General features: G+C 45.9%; 1 protein-coding gene across 3 annotated transcripts in view; it reads right to left on the bottom strand.

The window, feature by feature from the left end:
- The window catches only part of LOC127673838 (histocompatibility antigen 60b-like), a 344,893-nt gene extending 328,629 nt beyond the window's left edge, over positions 1 to 16,264 (bottom strand). The window contains exons 1-6 of one of the 3 annotated variants that reach the window (XR_007975235.1): positions 16,159 to 16,264; positions 13,664 to 13,798; positions 8,402 to 8,587; positions 7,874 to 8,140; positions 6,965 to 7,219; positions 5,054 to 5,516 (exon numbers count right to left, since the gene is read on the bottom strand). Coding sequence is in view for 1 of the 3 variants with exons in the window: in XM_052169588.1 (XP_052025548.1) it covers positions 5,410 to 5,516; positions 6,965 to 7,219; positions 7,874 to 8,140; positions 8,402 to 8,587; positions 13,664 to 13,754 (906 nt within the window). In the remaining 2 variants the exon portion in view is untranslated. Of the gene's footprint in view, positions 1 to 2,154; positions 5,517 to 6,964; positions 7,220 to 7,873; positions 8,141 to 8,401; positions 8,588 to 13,663; positions 13,799 to 14,119; positions 15,119 to 16,158 lie in introns of those variants that run through there. The other 2 variants (XR_007975234.1, XM_052169588.1) reach the window with 2 other exon arrangements.
- Between the last annotated feature and the right edge of the window lie 250 nt (positions 16,265 to 16,514).

The raw sequence follows: 16,514 nt of genomic DNA, 5'->3' as shown, positions 1-16,514 counted from the left end.
GAAATCTGCCACAACCTAGGAGAGTGAGGACCCTGCAGAAGCAGGTGAGAGAGAATGATGGAGCCAGAATCAGGGGAGGCTTTGCCTTACCTCACCCTTGTGTGTGTGTGTGTGTGTGTGTGTGTGTGTGTGTGTGCGTTGCTTACATCCTTGCTCCCCTCTGCTAACTCAGTCTGCTTTCTTACAGAACCAGGACCACCATTCCAGTGGGGACCTGAAACACAATATGCTGGGTCCTCCCACATGATTCATTAAACTAGGAAATTATAACAGCATTTTTTCACTGCAAGCTCCCTCCACTCTGATAAGTCCATCTTGTGTGCAATGGACATAAGCCTCACCCGCACGCCCTCAGAGCTGACTTGTAGTCTGTTTCAGGTTGCAGTGTCCAGAGCACATGTTTGATGTCAGTCATCTGCTCAGTTGGTATGTGCAGTTAAGGTGAGGTTCTGTGCGGTGGTCCAGGAGGGTTCTTCTCTTAGGATGTCCAGAAAGGAGACATGGCTTCTGAGCAGCGGTGGAGAGCCTGGGTGGGCACTTTCAGGCTCAACCTTGGATCTTGGTTGGGACCAACTCTGTCTGTTGGCCATAGTGCCTTCTACCTCACCAAAGGATGTAGTCTCAAAACCTGGCTAGAATGATGTTGAAGATATCCTACAGAAAACACTTATTTCCTTTGTAACACAATTTTTCTTTTGGACCCATCCTCACACCGAGAGCACTGTCTTGTTGGTGGCACACCAGCTGTATGGTCAGTGACACCTCTCTGTGATGATTCAAGCAGGGATTCTGTGATCCTTAGAACTAAGCCTTCATGGCTCTGTGACAAGATGCTCAGGTGTGAGAGACCTGCCCTGTGACCCCAGCAGATCCTCCCACTACACCCTGCCCAAGCTCTGGCTCCTTTGCACCAGCCCTCCTCTTCTTGACACTTCTCTCCAGTCTCCCTCCCTCTGACCTCCTTTCTTTTTTCCCCTCCCCTCAGCCTCAGCCTGCAGGATCCTCTCACACACTCCTACCCCTGGCTAAGCATGGGTTTTCCCTCACCCTTGTTGCAGAACATTGTACAGGAACCTGGGAAAGAATTAGAAGCTGCCCCCTCTCCCTCAAATCATTTCTTGTGGATACTGCAGAAGTTTTCTTCTTTTAACTCTGTCACCCTAAGAAGCTTAACCTTTCATCCTTGACTTCACTGTCCCCTCTTTCAAGGTTCTGTGAGCTCTGTGCCCGATGCCCCATCAGTCACCGTGCCCTTACTCAGGGTGAACTCTGATGAAAACTAACCATGCCATATGGACTTCATCTTTCCTAATACAGTGCTGTGAGGTGCTTCCATGTGTAAAAGGGAGAAAACATCCCTCAAAGGGGTCAAAGATAATTTTTCTGGAGCTAAACTTTAAAGACCATGGCCAGCCAGTAAGGGTGGCCACAGATTTAGGTTTCCCTCACTTTTACCTGGAGGCAATTTTATGAACATTTTATAGAAAGACATAAGGAAGTCATGAATCAATTCTCTCTGAAGTACAAAGGTGGGTGCCTCAGGAAGATGGATTATAACAAGGCTGGGAAACGCCAACTGTGGGCCTCTAATGTACTGGGTTGGGGAAATCTTGAAGGTCTGTTCATAAATTCTAAGGATATATATCTATTAGCCACAAGAATGTTAGGTCACTTAAGAAGCAAGGCAAGAAGTGGGCCCTAAGCAGGCTAAAGAAGGCCCAAGACAACGTATCTTGGGACCTATGGCATTCCACCATCTCACATCTTTGAGGTTCTACGTAACAACTAACTTTTGAAGGTCAAGGTGAACTCCTATTCATATATGCAATGTTTGTGTGTGTGTGTGTGTGTGTGCATGCGCTCATGCATGTGGAGGGGCTGTGTTTGCAACTGTGTATGTATGTATGTATGTATGTATGTGTGTGTATGTATGTATGTATGTATGTGTGTATGTATGTATGTATGTATGTATGTATGTATGTGTATGAGCATTGGTCTGTGTCTTGGCACAGCTGTACCCTGAGTATATGATGTGACATATCTATTTTCCACCTTCAGATAGAGGCTCTGTGGGAATGTGTACATGATAATGTCTCTCCCCACAAGGTGTTTAATCAAAATTGGCAGATAAGGATGCAAGACAATAGGCAAGCATAGTTCAAATTTCTTTTAATTCATGGGATGCAAGCAAATCTAACACATTGAAATTGTGAAGAACAAAGGAAAAATCAGTATTACATGAATAAAGTCACCAGGCTATTGAAGCTGGGTATCAAAAGGCACATAACCACTGATAATGTAAGACTTGACAACATTGTACATCTAAAGGCACTTGTAAAACACAAAACATGGGGAGGTTTGCTGTGGTCAGGGTTTTATACTTTCCAGGAAAACAAGAAAACTAAATTACAACAGGATTTAATCTGAGGTTCTTATGTCATGCAATAAATCCCTTACTTATACATTTCTGGGGTTTCTTCTCCTCCTCAGTCACTAATATCATACCTCCTGCCTGTCCTGAAACCTAAAAGGATGTTCTCCCCTTTAATCACTGTGAGTTACAATTCTTTTTGCTGATCACAACATACTCCTTGTTTTAATTCTGCGGTGGTTTTGGCTGGTCTCACTTAATCTTTCAGTATGATTTATATCCTTTAGATAAGAAGGCACTACGATGGAGATAGCGTTGTAGCAGGGCTTTCTATCACTACCATCTACACCAACAACTATTTGTCAGCACTGAGGAACACTTAGGCTCTGAGTGATGTCAAAGTCTGACCTCCAACTTCATGCAACAACCACCCTTGCCTCTCAAAATTGTAGTCCAATCTCTCCTTAAATGTTAGGGTGTTATGACCCTATGAGACCTCAGCATCCCCAGACAGGGCTCTCAATATTCATTCTCAGCAACAGAGCCCTCCCAAGAGGAAAGCATCTGCCTCATTTATCCACGACATGATCTGCCCATCTGTCAGGGCAGCATTACAGACTCAAGGAGTCCCTCCCTTCACAATAAAATCAAAACATTCTCTTTTAACAACCAGAATCTCCTGCTTGGAGTGCCATTCAGTTCCTCATGATAACTCACAATCCTACCCAACCCTGGAACCCAAGGACAGTAGTTGAACAATAGTTCTATGAAAGCTATTAACTAGGAAGATGTGAGCTGTTTTCCTCTTACCTATTAAAATACGAACATAAAATGGCCCAGAAGTCAAGGCCAAGTAATATCGCATAACTAGTATGAAAAATGGCAATTCCCTCTCAGGAACATTACCTCTGGAGAAGTCACTAGCTAAGGTTGGGTCCACAGAGGCTATCTTTTTCATATATGTATATACACATGTGTGCATGCTTGTTAATATACTCAGATGTATGGAAACTACACATTATCTTTGGATGTCACTCCTCAGGATGCCATCCATGCACACTGTGTTTTGAGACAGTCTGCACTGGAACTCACCAATTCAACTCCTCTGATTGATGAAGGAACCTGAGAGATGCTCTTCTCTCTCTCTCTGTCTCCTGCTCTGGGATGACAATCAAGTGCTACCACACTGTGCATGGGTTCTGAAGAGGGAATTCAGGTCTTCATGCTTGTAAGGGACAAGCACTATATGACCAAGTTGTCTCTTTGTCCCTTGTTCTTCTAAAACGCATATATAATTTTCAGTCACTGAATGTAACATTTCTATGCCTATACCCTGCCCCCTGGTAGTTCCTGGCATGGCAGTGCCGACTAGTCTAGGACTGTTACTGTCACGTGTTCATACGCGGGCTCTGGGGTCTTGTGTGTCCCAAGAGGGAGCACCATTTTAGGGTTTAGCTTTCCCTTAGTCTGTTATTCATTTTCCTTACAGACATTAACGTTTTTTCTTAGTTTTCTTATGGACAGCATATATCCGATATCCCCGTTGTATACATTAATACGGACAGTATATATTCGATATTCCTGTTGTATACATTAATATTCATAGATGTGTGATCTGAGACCTACTCACTTCTCTTTCTGCTTTCTTATTTATTTTTGCTAACCATGCTCCTCAGAGGATGAATGGAACGCTCCTCTCTTCCTAACACACCATTTAGATCTCACTGTGAACAGTGAGATTACACGGTGCTGTGAGACAGGCTATGAGCCTACAGAGCAAGCTCAGTCTCTGTTGAACAGGGTTTGGAAGGGATGATGAATTTCTTCCAACATTTCTTTTGTTTAAAACTATTGTGTATTTCTGCTTTTTTTGCCAATGGACACTTTACTCACTAGACAGTTATAATATTGTGAGTGAAATCCTGAGTGTGTGAGCTACACCAGGAAAACAGGGGCTCATATATGTGCCTTAATTTACTATCTCCATCCTATGCGCTGGCTTTAATTGCCATATCATCCTAAGTACCTATGACAACTGGCCAGCCCCTTGTCCTTTTACTCCAGTCGTAAATACTAGACAAACTCTCAGATCACACATTGTACACCACACAGTTATCCTATGTACTTAGATCACAGAACGGCATTAAAGAGTGAATGAGTTGCCATTAGAGTTCACGGAGACCAGACTGGAGGCGGAGACAGAGGATCCTAGTCCCACAGACAGGCTCCATGCAGGTGGTTAGAGAGCTGTTAAGGAAGGCAGTGGAGAGCTGCAGGGCTGCAGGGCTGCACCAGGCCTCAGGACTGAGTGAACGGCAGAGGAGAGGTAGAGGACCCCAGGATCCAGCAGGGGAGATGCAGACCCACATTAGCATGGAGCAGCAGATGAACTGTCAGCCAGTGATTCAAGCAGGAGGCATTAGCAGTGTGGATGGAGCTGAAGCCTTAAGATGGTCAGGAATCTTCCATTTGCAGGCAGGACATCCAGGGGGCAAGTTTATGGGAGCCATTGACCTTGCAGTGTTAGGTGGCCTCTTCAGGGGTCCAGGTGAGGGTATGTTAGACCCTCAGACCTGGTTTCTGATATGGTTTTGATCTGCACATGGGCTCATTGCTACAAACCTAGTTTGATATGTGTAGAGGCGACAGATTTTTACTTTGGGGATTAAAGTAATTGTTAACCTTCCATCATGGATGGTGCTGGGCTGACTTGTGTCTGTGTGGAAAGTGAGGTGTCATGTCACCCCACGTCAGCATTGCACTCAGAAGGGAACCAACTGCTGCTTGTAAAACATAGTGATCCAGGGCAAGCCCTTGTTGTGTACAGTGATCAGTAATTTAGAGTTGTGCCTAGTTTGATCTCCACCATGCTATTATGTAAGAGTGAGAGAGTAGAGAAACAGAGAGCAAGAGGAAGTCCCTAAAGCAACAGCCTGGTGCACTCTGAAGCCCTGGTGCATGAGGCTTTGAGAGGCACCAGTCTCATGGGTTCCCCCCAGTCTGGTTGGAACTCAACTGCACAGATTTCTGAGATGTCATCAGAAATGCGTTTCCTTTGCTGGAGACACCACAGGAATATGTTGAAGAGTCACCCAATTATAGCTGGCAATGAGATCTGCCGAGGAAGAGGAGCAGCAGGGAGCACCTATAACAAATGCAGTGTGAATCACAGTGTGCTCCTGGGCATCCATGCAGCATCCTGCTCTACTTCCTTTCTCAGACACTCCCCACATCACAGACCATGGACCTCAGCTGCCCAGTCCTTTTCTCTTTCATTTTTCCTTCTAGATCTTTCTGCCACTCTAAGCTCTGGTATGATAATAGTTGAGATATTTCTAAGGGTGTAATTGTACCAAAGCAAAGATTGTGAATAAAAAATAAAAAACAGGAAAATTGAAAAATCAGCAAATATGAAAGGCTACTAAAATATAGTCGTGTTTCTGTCTTTGCTGGTCTTTTTACTTTCACAACTTTTTTCCTTGTGGAAAAATCTTCACTTTGTCCCCCAAACTGGTCTTTAGCTTAGCATATAATCCATTACATGCTTGAACTCTTGTAGCAATCCTCCTGTCTCACCTTTCCACAAATGAAAATTGTAGGTCTGACCAAATATATTGTTAGAGTTAATAATTTTTATGCAACAATAAAAAAGTAAAAAAAATCTATGCAACATTTTATTCAAAAATAATTATATTGCATTAAATATCTGATATGTCACCTGATAGTAAATGTACCAACCTATGCTTATAAGGAAAATTTTTATAACCTATTAAATAATTAATACATTGGCAATTTTCATCACAAGACTGTATTTTGACTCTAGACAGTATATGACAAAAGCTAATGATGTCAGTGGTGTGTTCACGGCTCACTTTACCTGTATAGACACAGGAGACTTCAAGAGCAGAGGACAGAGACATTGGAGCTACAGTTGCACACCGCACTGAATTGTGGCTACGTAAAGTGAACAAGCTAAATGAATGGATTTTGTTGTTTTCCTTATTCTTTTGACAATATGTGACTATGCTGCCCAGGCTGACCTGGATCTTGGTTGTCCTTCTGCATCAGCCTCCTGAGTGCTGGGATTACTGGACTGTCCCTCAGTGACACCTCCTTACATAGTCTTCTCGTTCTGGTCATTTTGTCCTAAGGGCTGTCCTAAGCCAGTAGCTACTAATGTACAGACTTGGCTCTAGGTGTGAGAAGTTTTACACTGGATCATGCCATTCAAAAGGCAAACCAACTTTGATCACACCTGGAGGAGGTTTTGTTGGATGTGAGGAAGCAACCCCTCTTTTCAGTTTTTCTTGGATAATTTTTGGATCTTTGGTCCTTGGATTCTCTGTCCTTGCATGAGGACTTTCCTGTTCCATCCTTCCTCTGACTACAGAGCTGTGCAGGCTCTGCCTGCCTCCTGTGCTCAACAATAGTAACCCCCACCATTACTGTAGAGTGGGGACTCAATACTAAGAAGGGTATCATTTCAGTGGATGTATAGCCACTGTGATGGACAGGCGTGGAGACGTCCCATCTCCTACATCCTTATCCAACTAACATGACCCAGAAATAGAGTGAGAGGAGTCTGTTCCTTACCTTTTTTTTTCTTCATCATATACCGAGAAAATAAGAAAATGATGATGATGATGATGATGATGATTAGGATAGCTCCTCCTATACCTAGAATTATTGTCCAGGTGATACTCAGACTCTGGGTGGAAGAATTATTTTGGGTGATATTCAGTGTAGGTTCATTGTGGATACCAGATGTATGCTGGGTAATGTTAGCTGTAGGATGAATCTGAGGAGCATATGTAGGCTGGGTGGTATCCAGCGCCTTCATTGTTGATCCTTAAAAAGAAAACCAGAAAATAATATGGATACGGCTGAAAAAAAGCAACATACCTCCATCATCAACTCTTTCTCTCTGGGAAGTCCAAGGAACTCATGTTGATAACTTTTCCCAGACCCTGGATAGAAAGATGAATAGAATGTGTATGTAAGATGTCCTTACAGAGGATATTTTACTCCAAAGAAAGCACATGTCTACTGAACTATAAAAAATTTTCATGTTTTTCTGTGACTAGAACTGTATGAAAGTTGGAATCATTGGTGGTGTTTAATTGTGCCAGAGAAAGATAATGAAGCCGTCAATCGTGATGTTAGAGTTGGTGGGAGGGCAGCTGTAAGTGAGAAGAAAAGGCTGGAAGTGCACAGTGATGCACACAGACTTGGGGCTCATTAGCAGGTAGGATAGAGCCTGGAGCACTGGTTAATAGGGAATGATAAACACTGGGTGATGATATGGGAAAGAGAAATCCTTGTAGTCATCACTGGCTCTGCAGACAGGAAGACCACCGATGCATCACTCACCCAGTCTACCAGACTTTCATTATGCACCATGGCTCCCATCCACACAGGGAAGTCCACAGACTTTTCAAGTGAACTGCCATGCTGTTCCCAACCTGTGGATGTTTCCTTGTGCTAATCTACCTAACTACTTACTTGGCATTTCTCTGGAGTGTGGCCACAATTCGTTGAGGCAGTCACAGACATCTAATTTGGAGAATTTAATGAACTCATGTTCTACTTCCTTCTTGTTTTTCCACAGTTCCGAGACACTGCTGGCATCAGAATGACTCTCTCTCCACGTCTCATTAGATGGATAAAAGTAGATGCTATACTTCTCATCAATGTTTATGGCCCAGTGTCCATCAGTGAAATTTCCTTGTTTATATTGAGATTGTATGGTGACGTTCAAGGCGTCATTACCTGCATATCAAACACATCATCATCTGCCATTTATAGAACCATCACCTCCCAATGGTCCAGTCTTTCTCTGCACACTTAGGACCTGTAATCTTTCCTCCCTGGCTTGCCATTGCTTACACAGCACATGCCATGTAGTTCCAGGTAGGGGAAAATGTTCAGTTCTTCTATGCAGATAATTCAGTAGCCCCCCTTCTGTCATGTGCTCTGCTCTTCCTCTTTCTCATTTATCATGTCTACCTTTGCATGCTGTCTCATATTTACCTGACTGCAGTTTCCACAGCCCTTCGAAAGTCTCTTCCAGGCTTTTGGACAAAGGAGGACACAGATCAGTGGCATTTCCCTCCTGTTTTCCATCACCAAGATGAAGGACAGGATTTCCGTTCACTGAGCACTGTCCAGGTGAGCTTCGATACTTGACAATGAAGTTGCAACTTAGAGAGTCTGTGCCTGTGAGAGAAGCATGCAGGTGAGGTCCAGTGGGAGCAGGGGTCCAGAGGAGTCACGGGTCTCTAGCTCTCAGAATCCCTCTGACAGGAAAGGGGTTAGGAAGAGAAGCCTCTAAACAAGAGGTCCAGCAGCTTCTGGATCCTTAGTTCTGTGCCATCTGTAACTGTCTTAGGTTGGTAGGACTCCTCAAGTGCTGATAGTGTCACCAGGGAGATTTATCTTACAAGTACTTTTGGTGAATACTATCAAGTACTGTAGTACAAAATATGTCAGACAGCATCCATGTTCCTAGGGATGAATATATAGCTGAACACACAGGGGACAGGGAGGCATCGTGGAGCATTCAACATGGACCTGGTGTTCAGGAAAGACCCTGGAGTAATGCTGCAGCCTGGCATGGAAAGGGAGCTGCCAGCTGTGAGCTCGGTGCTCATCCCTGTTCCCACTGGGCCCCTTCACACAACACTGTTGGTCATCAGATCTCAGGTTCTCTCACATTAAACCACACAACTAATCCATTCTCAAGGAGAGACCTCTGCCTGTCAGTGACCTGCTTGAAAGTCCCAGTCTCTCTCCCCTTCTTTAGGTTCTTTGACCTAGCACATGCATAGTCCCTGGTTTCCCAGATTTTCACTAACAGCTAAAGAGGAAACAGGACTCTAGAGCTATCCTATTATACAGAATGCACAAGGAAGCAGGCAAGACCTGATGAGGAATATGCACATTTAGTGTCCTGTGTTTGTGTAAGCACTGCAATCTAAAAGTAAATAATAATTTATTAAAGAAAACCATTAGAAGTACACAATATAATTAAACTTACAATGCAAAAAAAATGTTTAAAAGAAAAAAATCTCTTTCCTCTCGCCCTCCCCAGAACCTCAGCTGTGAAGTACAGTGATGCAGATTTGGGACCCCATTCCTGTTCCCTTCAGCCAACTTCCTCTTCCTTCCCTTCTCTGCCTGTGCCACATGTTTTCTCCCTACCTCACCCCTACCCTACTTTCCTTATGCTAACACTCTAAGGCTTGAGTTTCTCCATGAGTGGCTGGGGTTCCTTCTCCCTGAGTAGACCTCACCAGCAGATTTGGGGGGGAAGACCGGGAGCCCTCTGAAACCCAAGACTAACTTTGTGGTTGTGAACTAAAGTCACAAATTTGTCAGGTAGGTGCATCAGGATGAAATATGCACTAATGTTCTGTAAGAAAAGCCACTTAGAAGTTTAAGTAAAGAAAACTGATGAGGAACATCGAGTAACGAAGGTGACTTGAAGAAAACATTCCTGACTTCAAATATTTGCACCAATAAAAAATGATGATGATGATGATGATGATGAGGAGGAGGAGGAGGAGGAGGAGGAGGAGGAGGAGGAGGAGGAGGAGGAAGAGGAAGAGGAGGAGGGCAAATGTCTTAGAAGGAAGTATTAAACACTAACCTCCAGAGTTTAGTAAGGAAAACATTTTTATAATGTGTTACAAAACTGCCCCAGTGATGCTGATTAGACAGGGTCTCTAAGATGCTTGGGACTCGACAAGTAGACTCAGCAGGCTTACCAGTGACTCAGACCTTATTTACTTTTATTTTCTGTGTATCAGTATTTGCCTGGGCATCTGTGTACCATGTGCATACAGTGCCTGTTGTGGCCTGTAGAGGGCAAAAGATCCCTGGAAATGAAGGTGTACCCAGTTGCCTCTGCCTTGCTAGTGCAGACAAGAAAGCACACAGCACCATTCCCAGCCATTTACAGGAGGTCCAAGGATTAGCTCAGGGTCTCACAGTTGTGAAACAGGCAGTGTAAATTCAGCATTCTCCTCATTCTTTGGACATAAGTCTGTTAATCATCAGCAAACCCCCAGAATTCTCTCAAGCTAATTCCCATATGTTATAGGAATGGCTGGCAGGAATCTGGTCAGAGACTAGTCCATACTGCATGAAATACAGAACCTAGAACCTCTAAAACTCATACTGAGGAGTGTGTGTAAAAAGACTCATAGAAGTATACATGTCAACAGAGATGTATAATGAAATTAGGACTGTGGCTTTGTTGGAGTAATTGTAGCCAAATCAGAGGAAGTGGGTCACTGGAACTAGCCTGAAGTTTGAAAAACTTGTTTGCAACCCATAGTTTCTGTCTTCTCATGGCCTTTAGGTAGGAATGTAGAACTCTCAGCTACCCTACCTGCCTGTATGCTGCCATACTCCCCAGTCTGGGGGGGGGGGGAGGCTAACCCTCTAAAATGGGAAGCAAGCCCCAATTAAATTATTACTGGGTCTTCCTTAGGACACTGACTATCTTAGGGTTTTGCTGCTGTCTATAGACACCATGACCAAGACAACTCTGTGAAGGACAGCATTTAATTGGGGCTGGCTTCCAGGTTCAGAGGTTCAGTCCATTGCCATCAAGGTGAAAGGATGGGAGTGTCCAGGCAGACATGGTGCAGGAGTTGCTGACAGCTCTACATCTTTATCCAAAGGATGCCAGGTGCAGACTGTCCTAAGGCAGCCAGGAGAAGGATCTTAAAGCCCACCTCCATAGTGACACACTTCCTCCAACCAGGCCACACCTGCTCCAACAAGGCCAAACCTCCTAACAGTGCCACTCCCTAGGCCAAGCAGATTCAAACCACAGCATGAACCAAGATAAAAGTTGGTACCTTGGAGTGGGGTATGGCTGTGACAAGTGTGACCAAGCTGCCTGTGGGCAGAATGTGAATGTGGACTTCTGAACTTTGAATTAGCAGAGAAGTTGAGCATTTTTTGCAGAGTGTAACAAGCTATAGGAGTAAGACCATGGAAGGCAGTGGTGCCTAGAGAAATATGGATTGGAACAGCCTAGTGTAATTGGTTTCAGAGGAGAAGTGTCCTGGAAGATATCTTTGAGATATTTTTTTGAAGAATGTCTTTGCTTTTGGGCTCTGCCCTCCCCTCCCCTGAAAAATACTGCCTAAGGCTAAATTAAAGAGTTTAGAATTAATGGATTTGGCAGAAGATATTTCAAGACATCTTGGTACTGACTGTGTCCTATGGGTGTTAGTGATCTATAATGAAAAGTAGCAAATAGCTCTATAATAAAGAGTAGCTCTATAATGAAGAGTAGCTCTATAATGAAGAGTAGCTCTATACTGAAGAGTAGCTCTATAGTGAAGAGTAGCCAGCTGAGAAAGGAAAAATACAAAAGGTAGAGTTAGAGGAGAAAAGGAGCACCAGGAAGGGTCATGGAGGACGTCCATTCCAAATGAACAGGAGTCTGAAAGCTGCCTTGCCAAGGCTCCCATGGCAACGTGTAAAACCGAGGCTAGAGAGATGCCACAGAGCTTAAGAGCACTTGTTGCTGTTGCACAAGATCTAGCTTCATTCCCAGCACCACATGGTAGTTCACAACTGCCTATACTGCCCTCAGTTTTAATGGGAATGCTATGCCCTGTTCTGGTGTCCAAGGGCACCAAGCATACACATGGTACATTTGCATAATGAAGTTAAGATATTATGCACATAAAATAAAAATATATCCCAAACCATTTAAAAGTGAACCACTTCAAAACCCAGATTGACTTCCTAGGAGAAAAGGACAAGGACTCTTGATGGACAGAACATGTGGTGTTCTACAGATGGTTGTACACCTTATCTCATCTAGAGAAAATGACCAAGGTCAATTCTCAAGCAATTGCCACCTCTCTCTTGGAAAGCAGCTCAGGCTTTAAGAACAATCCTCTATGTCCCATAGGATCCGAGGAATCCATCGGACAGCAATGGAAAGATAAGAAGGCTTAAACCCAGGACCTCCTCCTGTCATTTCTAGCTGACCCAGAACCACAGGCAGCACAGAACCCACTACTGCCTGGGGATATGCAGCTCTCACAGTACTCTTGAAGACACTCTGGGGGGATGGGCACCAATACTATTCCATGGGAAACACCCTGATCAGGGTTAAAGGACACATCTGCTGTTCGGTCATATCCTTGTTGCCCTCTGCTGCTGTCACACTAAACAGAATTGAGTAGTTGATGCAGAACTAGAGATCCAGAGAGGCCCACCAGATTGAATAAAAAAATTAGTGACTGACATTTAAAGAACAAAAGAAGCCACTCCTGCCTAATAAACATCACTTTCTGATCCTATCTAGCCAGGAGGTAGACTCCATGGACCTGGGATCAAGGACAGAAGCTTCCATAGGTCCCCAACCAGGACCATTGCCAGGGTCCTCCAGCGGACAAGGTGCTTCAGGCCCTAAGTGAGGTGTCTTCAGGCAGGAACAGACTGCTATCTCTTGGGTGAGGGTCTAAAAGACATTCAGTGGATGGAAAAGAGGGGAAGTCTAGATGGGCAGGGAAGGAAGCTGAGCAGGCTGAGGGCTGCAGAGTCACATGGGTATTAAAGCTGAGCCTGGGCACACACCTGTAATCCCAGCATTTGGTAGACCAAGCGAGACAAGGGATTGGTCCTGAATCTACAGCGAGGTGAGTGGTAGTGTGACGCCTTGCCTTAAAACAAAACATGGAAACGAAAGAAGGAAATGCAAGAAGGAAATGGTAGGGACTAAAAGTGAGAAAGTGGGTGATGTGGCTACCTTGTCCCTAGAAGTATTTGTTATGATCTGCTGGAGAATTACCACAGGAAGTAGGAAAAAGGAGTTCAAGGACAAAGAGGACCCTGCATGGGGCTTGGGAGGAATCTGAGAAAAAGGCAGTCTTGAGAACATAGCCTGCCTTAGCTACTGGGAAGCTCTGAAAGAAGGACTCCTGGTGGAGTCTGGCCTGGTACCCAGCATATTCAGTCCGGTTTTAGGCTCCCTGCAGACCCCAGCGGTACTGAGGACATCACCAGATGCTCCCTCCTGTCCCCTGGGCAATTCATCCATGTAGTTCCTCCCGTGCCTTCTCTGCCATAACTGTTTCATAACTTCCTTCCTCAAACCACTGATGGCTGGGTGATGTGAAATCAGAGAACCAAGGTGCCTAGTCCTTGAAGGGAAGAAAAAGAGACACAACGGCAAACCAGTAGCCCAGGTGTGAGCTTCCAGACTTAAACCATGTCCATGTCCTGTCACCCAGCCCCTCCACCCAGCCCCTGAGAACTCACCATCTGCCAGTGTGGCCCCCAGATGGCTCAGCAGAATTACAAAGCACAGGCTCAGAGAATGATTGTTCTTGCTGGTTGCTCCCTTTGCCATGGTCCTTCCCGAGACTCTGATGCCACTGGAGCTGATGACTGGAGCTGCAGAGAGAATGGGAAACTCCACAGTACCACCACACCCCCACCCCAGCAGGCAGAGGACACAGCTCAGAGAACCCCTGAGGAAAATCCAGGCTGTGAATTCAGGCCTTTCCCTGCTCCAGCCTTGGCTCCGAGTCCAAGTCCACCTCTTCCTACTGGTCCCAGGGAATCCCTCCAGGGCCCTGATGCTCTGATCCTCCCTCCCAGAGACCATGGCAGTCCATGACACCCCAGGGCACCTGGAGTCACAAACAAGGAACTGAATGCTGAGGACACTTTTCAGGGGGCAACCACATCCTGAAATCCCTTCATCTCACTTACCACCAACTGAACCTTCAGATTCCCTTGGGAACAGAGTAAAGAAAGAGAATGAGGTTGGTGCCTTCACCTTGAGCTACTGAGGCCTGCAACCAGAGTGAGAGAAATTTATACTAGGCCAGTCCACACCCAGTGCTCCGCCCAGAGTCACTTCTGAGTGGTCCTCACTAAACATGAGCTCACCAAAGTAGGTGGCCCTGAATACTGGCTGTAGTCATTTCCTGTGCCTCTCCTCTACCTTGAGACGGCCCCCAGTGTCCCTGAGGCCTCCAGACTCCTCTCCCTCACTTCCTCTTTCTTCTCATCTCTGACTCCTTCTTTGCCCCTCCAGGTCCCACTACTGCCTGGGGATATGCAGCTCTCACAGTACTCTTGAAGACACTCTGGGGGGATGGGCACCAATACTATTCCATGGGAAACACCCTGATCAGGGTTAAAGGACACATCTGCTGCTCGGTCATATCCTTGTTGCCCTCTGCTGCTGTCACACTAAACAGAATTGAGTAGTTGATGCAGAACTAGAGATCCAGAGAGGCCCACCAGATTGAATAAAAAAATTAGTGACTGACATTTAAAGAACAAAAGAAGCCACTCCTGCCTAATAAACATCACTTTCTGATCCTATCTAGCCAGGAGGTAGACTCCATGGACCTGGGATCAAGGACAGAAGCTTCCATAGGCCCCCAACCAGGACCATTGCCAGGGTCCTCCAGCGGACAAGGTGTTTCAGGCCCTAAGTGAGGTGTCTTCAGGCAGGAACAGACTGCTATCTCTTGGGTGAGGGTCTAAAAGACATTCAGTGGATGGAAAAGAGGGGAAGTCTAGATGGGCAGGGAAGGGAGCAGAGCAGGCTGAGGGCTGCAGAGTCACATGGGTATTAAAGCTGAGCCTGGGCACACACCTGTAATCCCAGCATTTGGTAGACCAAGCGAGACAAGGGATTGGTCCTGAATCTACAGCGAGGTGAGTGGTAGTGTGACGCCTTGCCTTAAAACAAAACATGGAAACAAAAGAAGGAAATGCAAGAAGGAAATGGTAGGGACTAAACGTGAGAAAGTGGGTGATGTGGCTACCTTGTCCCTAGAAGTATTTGTTGTGATCTGCTGGAGAATTACCACAGGAAGTAGGAAAAAGGAGTCCAAGGACAAACAGGACCCTGCATGGGGCTTGGGAGGAATCTGAGAAAAAGGCAGTCTTGAGAACATAGCCTGCCTTAGCTACTGGGAAGCTCTGAGAGAAGGACTCCTGGTGGAGTCTGGCCTGGTACCCAGCATGTTCAGTCTGGTTTTAGGCTCCCTGCAGACCCCAGTGGTACTGAGGACATCACCAGATGCTCCCTTCTGTCCCCTGGGCAATTTATCCATATAGTTCCTCCCATGCCTTCTCTGCCATAACTGTTTCATAACTTCCTGCCTCAAACCACTGATGGCTGGGTGATATGAAATCAGAGAACCAAGGTGCCTAGTCCTTGAAGGAAAGAAAAAGAGACACAACGGCAAACCAGTAGCCCAGGTGTGAGCTTCCAGACTTAAACCATGTCCATGTTCTGTCACCCAGCCCCTCCACGCCGCCCCTGAGAACTCACCATCTGCTAGTGTGGCCCCCAGATGGCTCAGCAGAATTACAAAGCTCAGGCTCAGAGAGTGATTGCTCTTGCTGGTTGCTCCCTTTGCCATGGTCCTTCCCGAGACTCTGATGCCACTGGAGCTGATGACTGGAGCTGCAGAGAGAATGGGAAACTCCACAGTACCACCCCACCCCCACCCCCAGCAGGCAGGGGACACAGCTCAGAGAACCCCTGAGGAAAATCCAGGCTGTGAATTCAGGCCTTTCCCTGCTCCAGCCTTGGCTCCGAGTCCAAGTCCACCTCTTCCTACTGGTCCCAGGGAATCCCTCCAGGGCCCTGATGCTCTGATCCTCCCTCCCAGGGACCATGGCAGTCCATAACACCCCAGGGCACCTGGAGTCACAAACAAGGAACTGAATGCTGAGGACACTTTTCAGGGGGCAACCACACCCTGAAATCCCTTCATCTCACTTACCACCTACTGGACCTTCAGATTCCCTTGGGAACAGAGTAAAGAAAGAGAATGAGGTTGGTGCCTTCACCTTGAGCTACTGAGGCCTGCAACCAGAGTGAGAGAAATTTATACTAGGCCAGTCCACACCCAGTGCTCCACCCAGAGTCACTTCTGAGTGGTCCTCACTAAACATGAGCTCACCAAAGTAGGTGGCCCTGAATACTGGCTGTAGTCATTTCCTGTGCCTCTCCTCTACCTTGAGACGGCCCCCAGTGTCCCTCAGGCCTCCAGACTCCTCTCCCTCACTTCCTCTTTCTTCTCATCTCTGACTCCTTCTTTGCCCCTCCAGGTCCCTTGGTCATCGTCCCCTGGCACAT

Source organism: Apodemus sylvaticus, chromosome 23 (assembly GCF_947179515.1).
Source record: "Apodemus sylvaticus chromosome 23, mApoSyl1.1, whole genome shotgun sequence".
Lineage (NCBI taxonomy): Eukaryota > Metazoa > Chordata > Mammalia > Rodentia > Muridae > Apodemus > Apodemus sylvaticus.
Note: the sequence above shows the minus strand (reverse complement) of the source record. Positions and strands in the feature narration are given on the sequence as shown.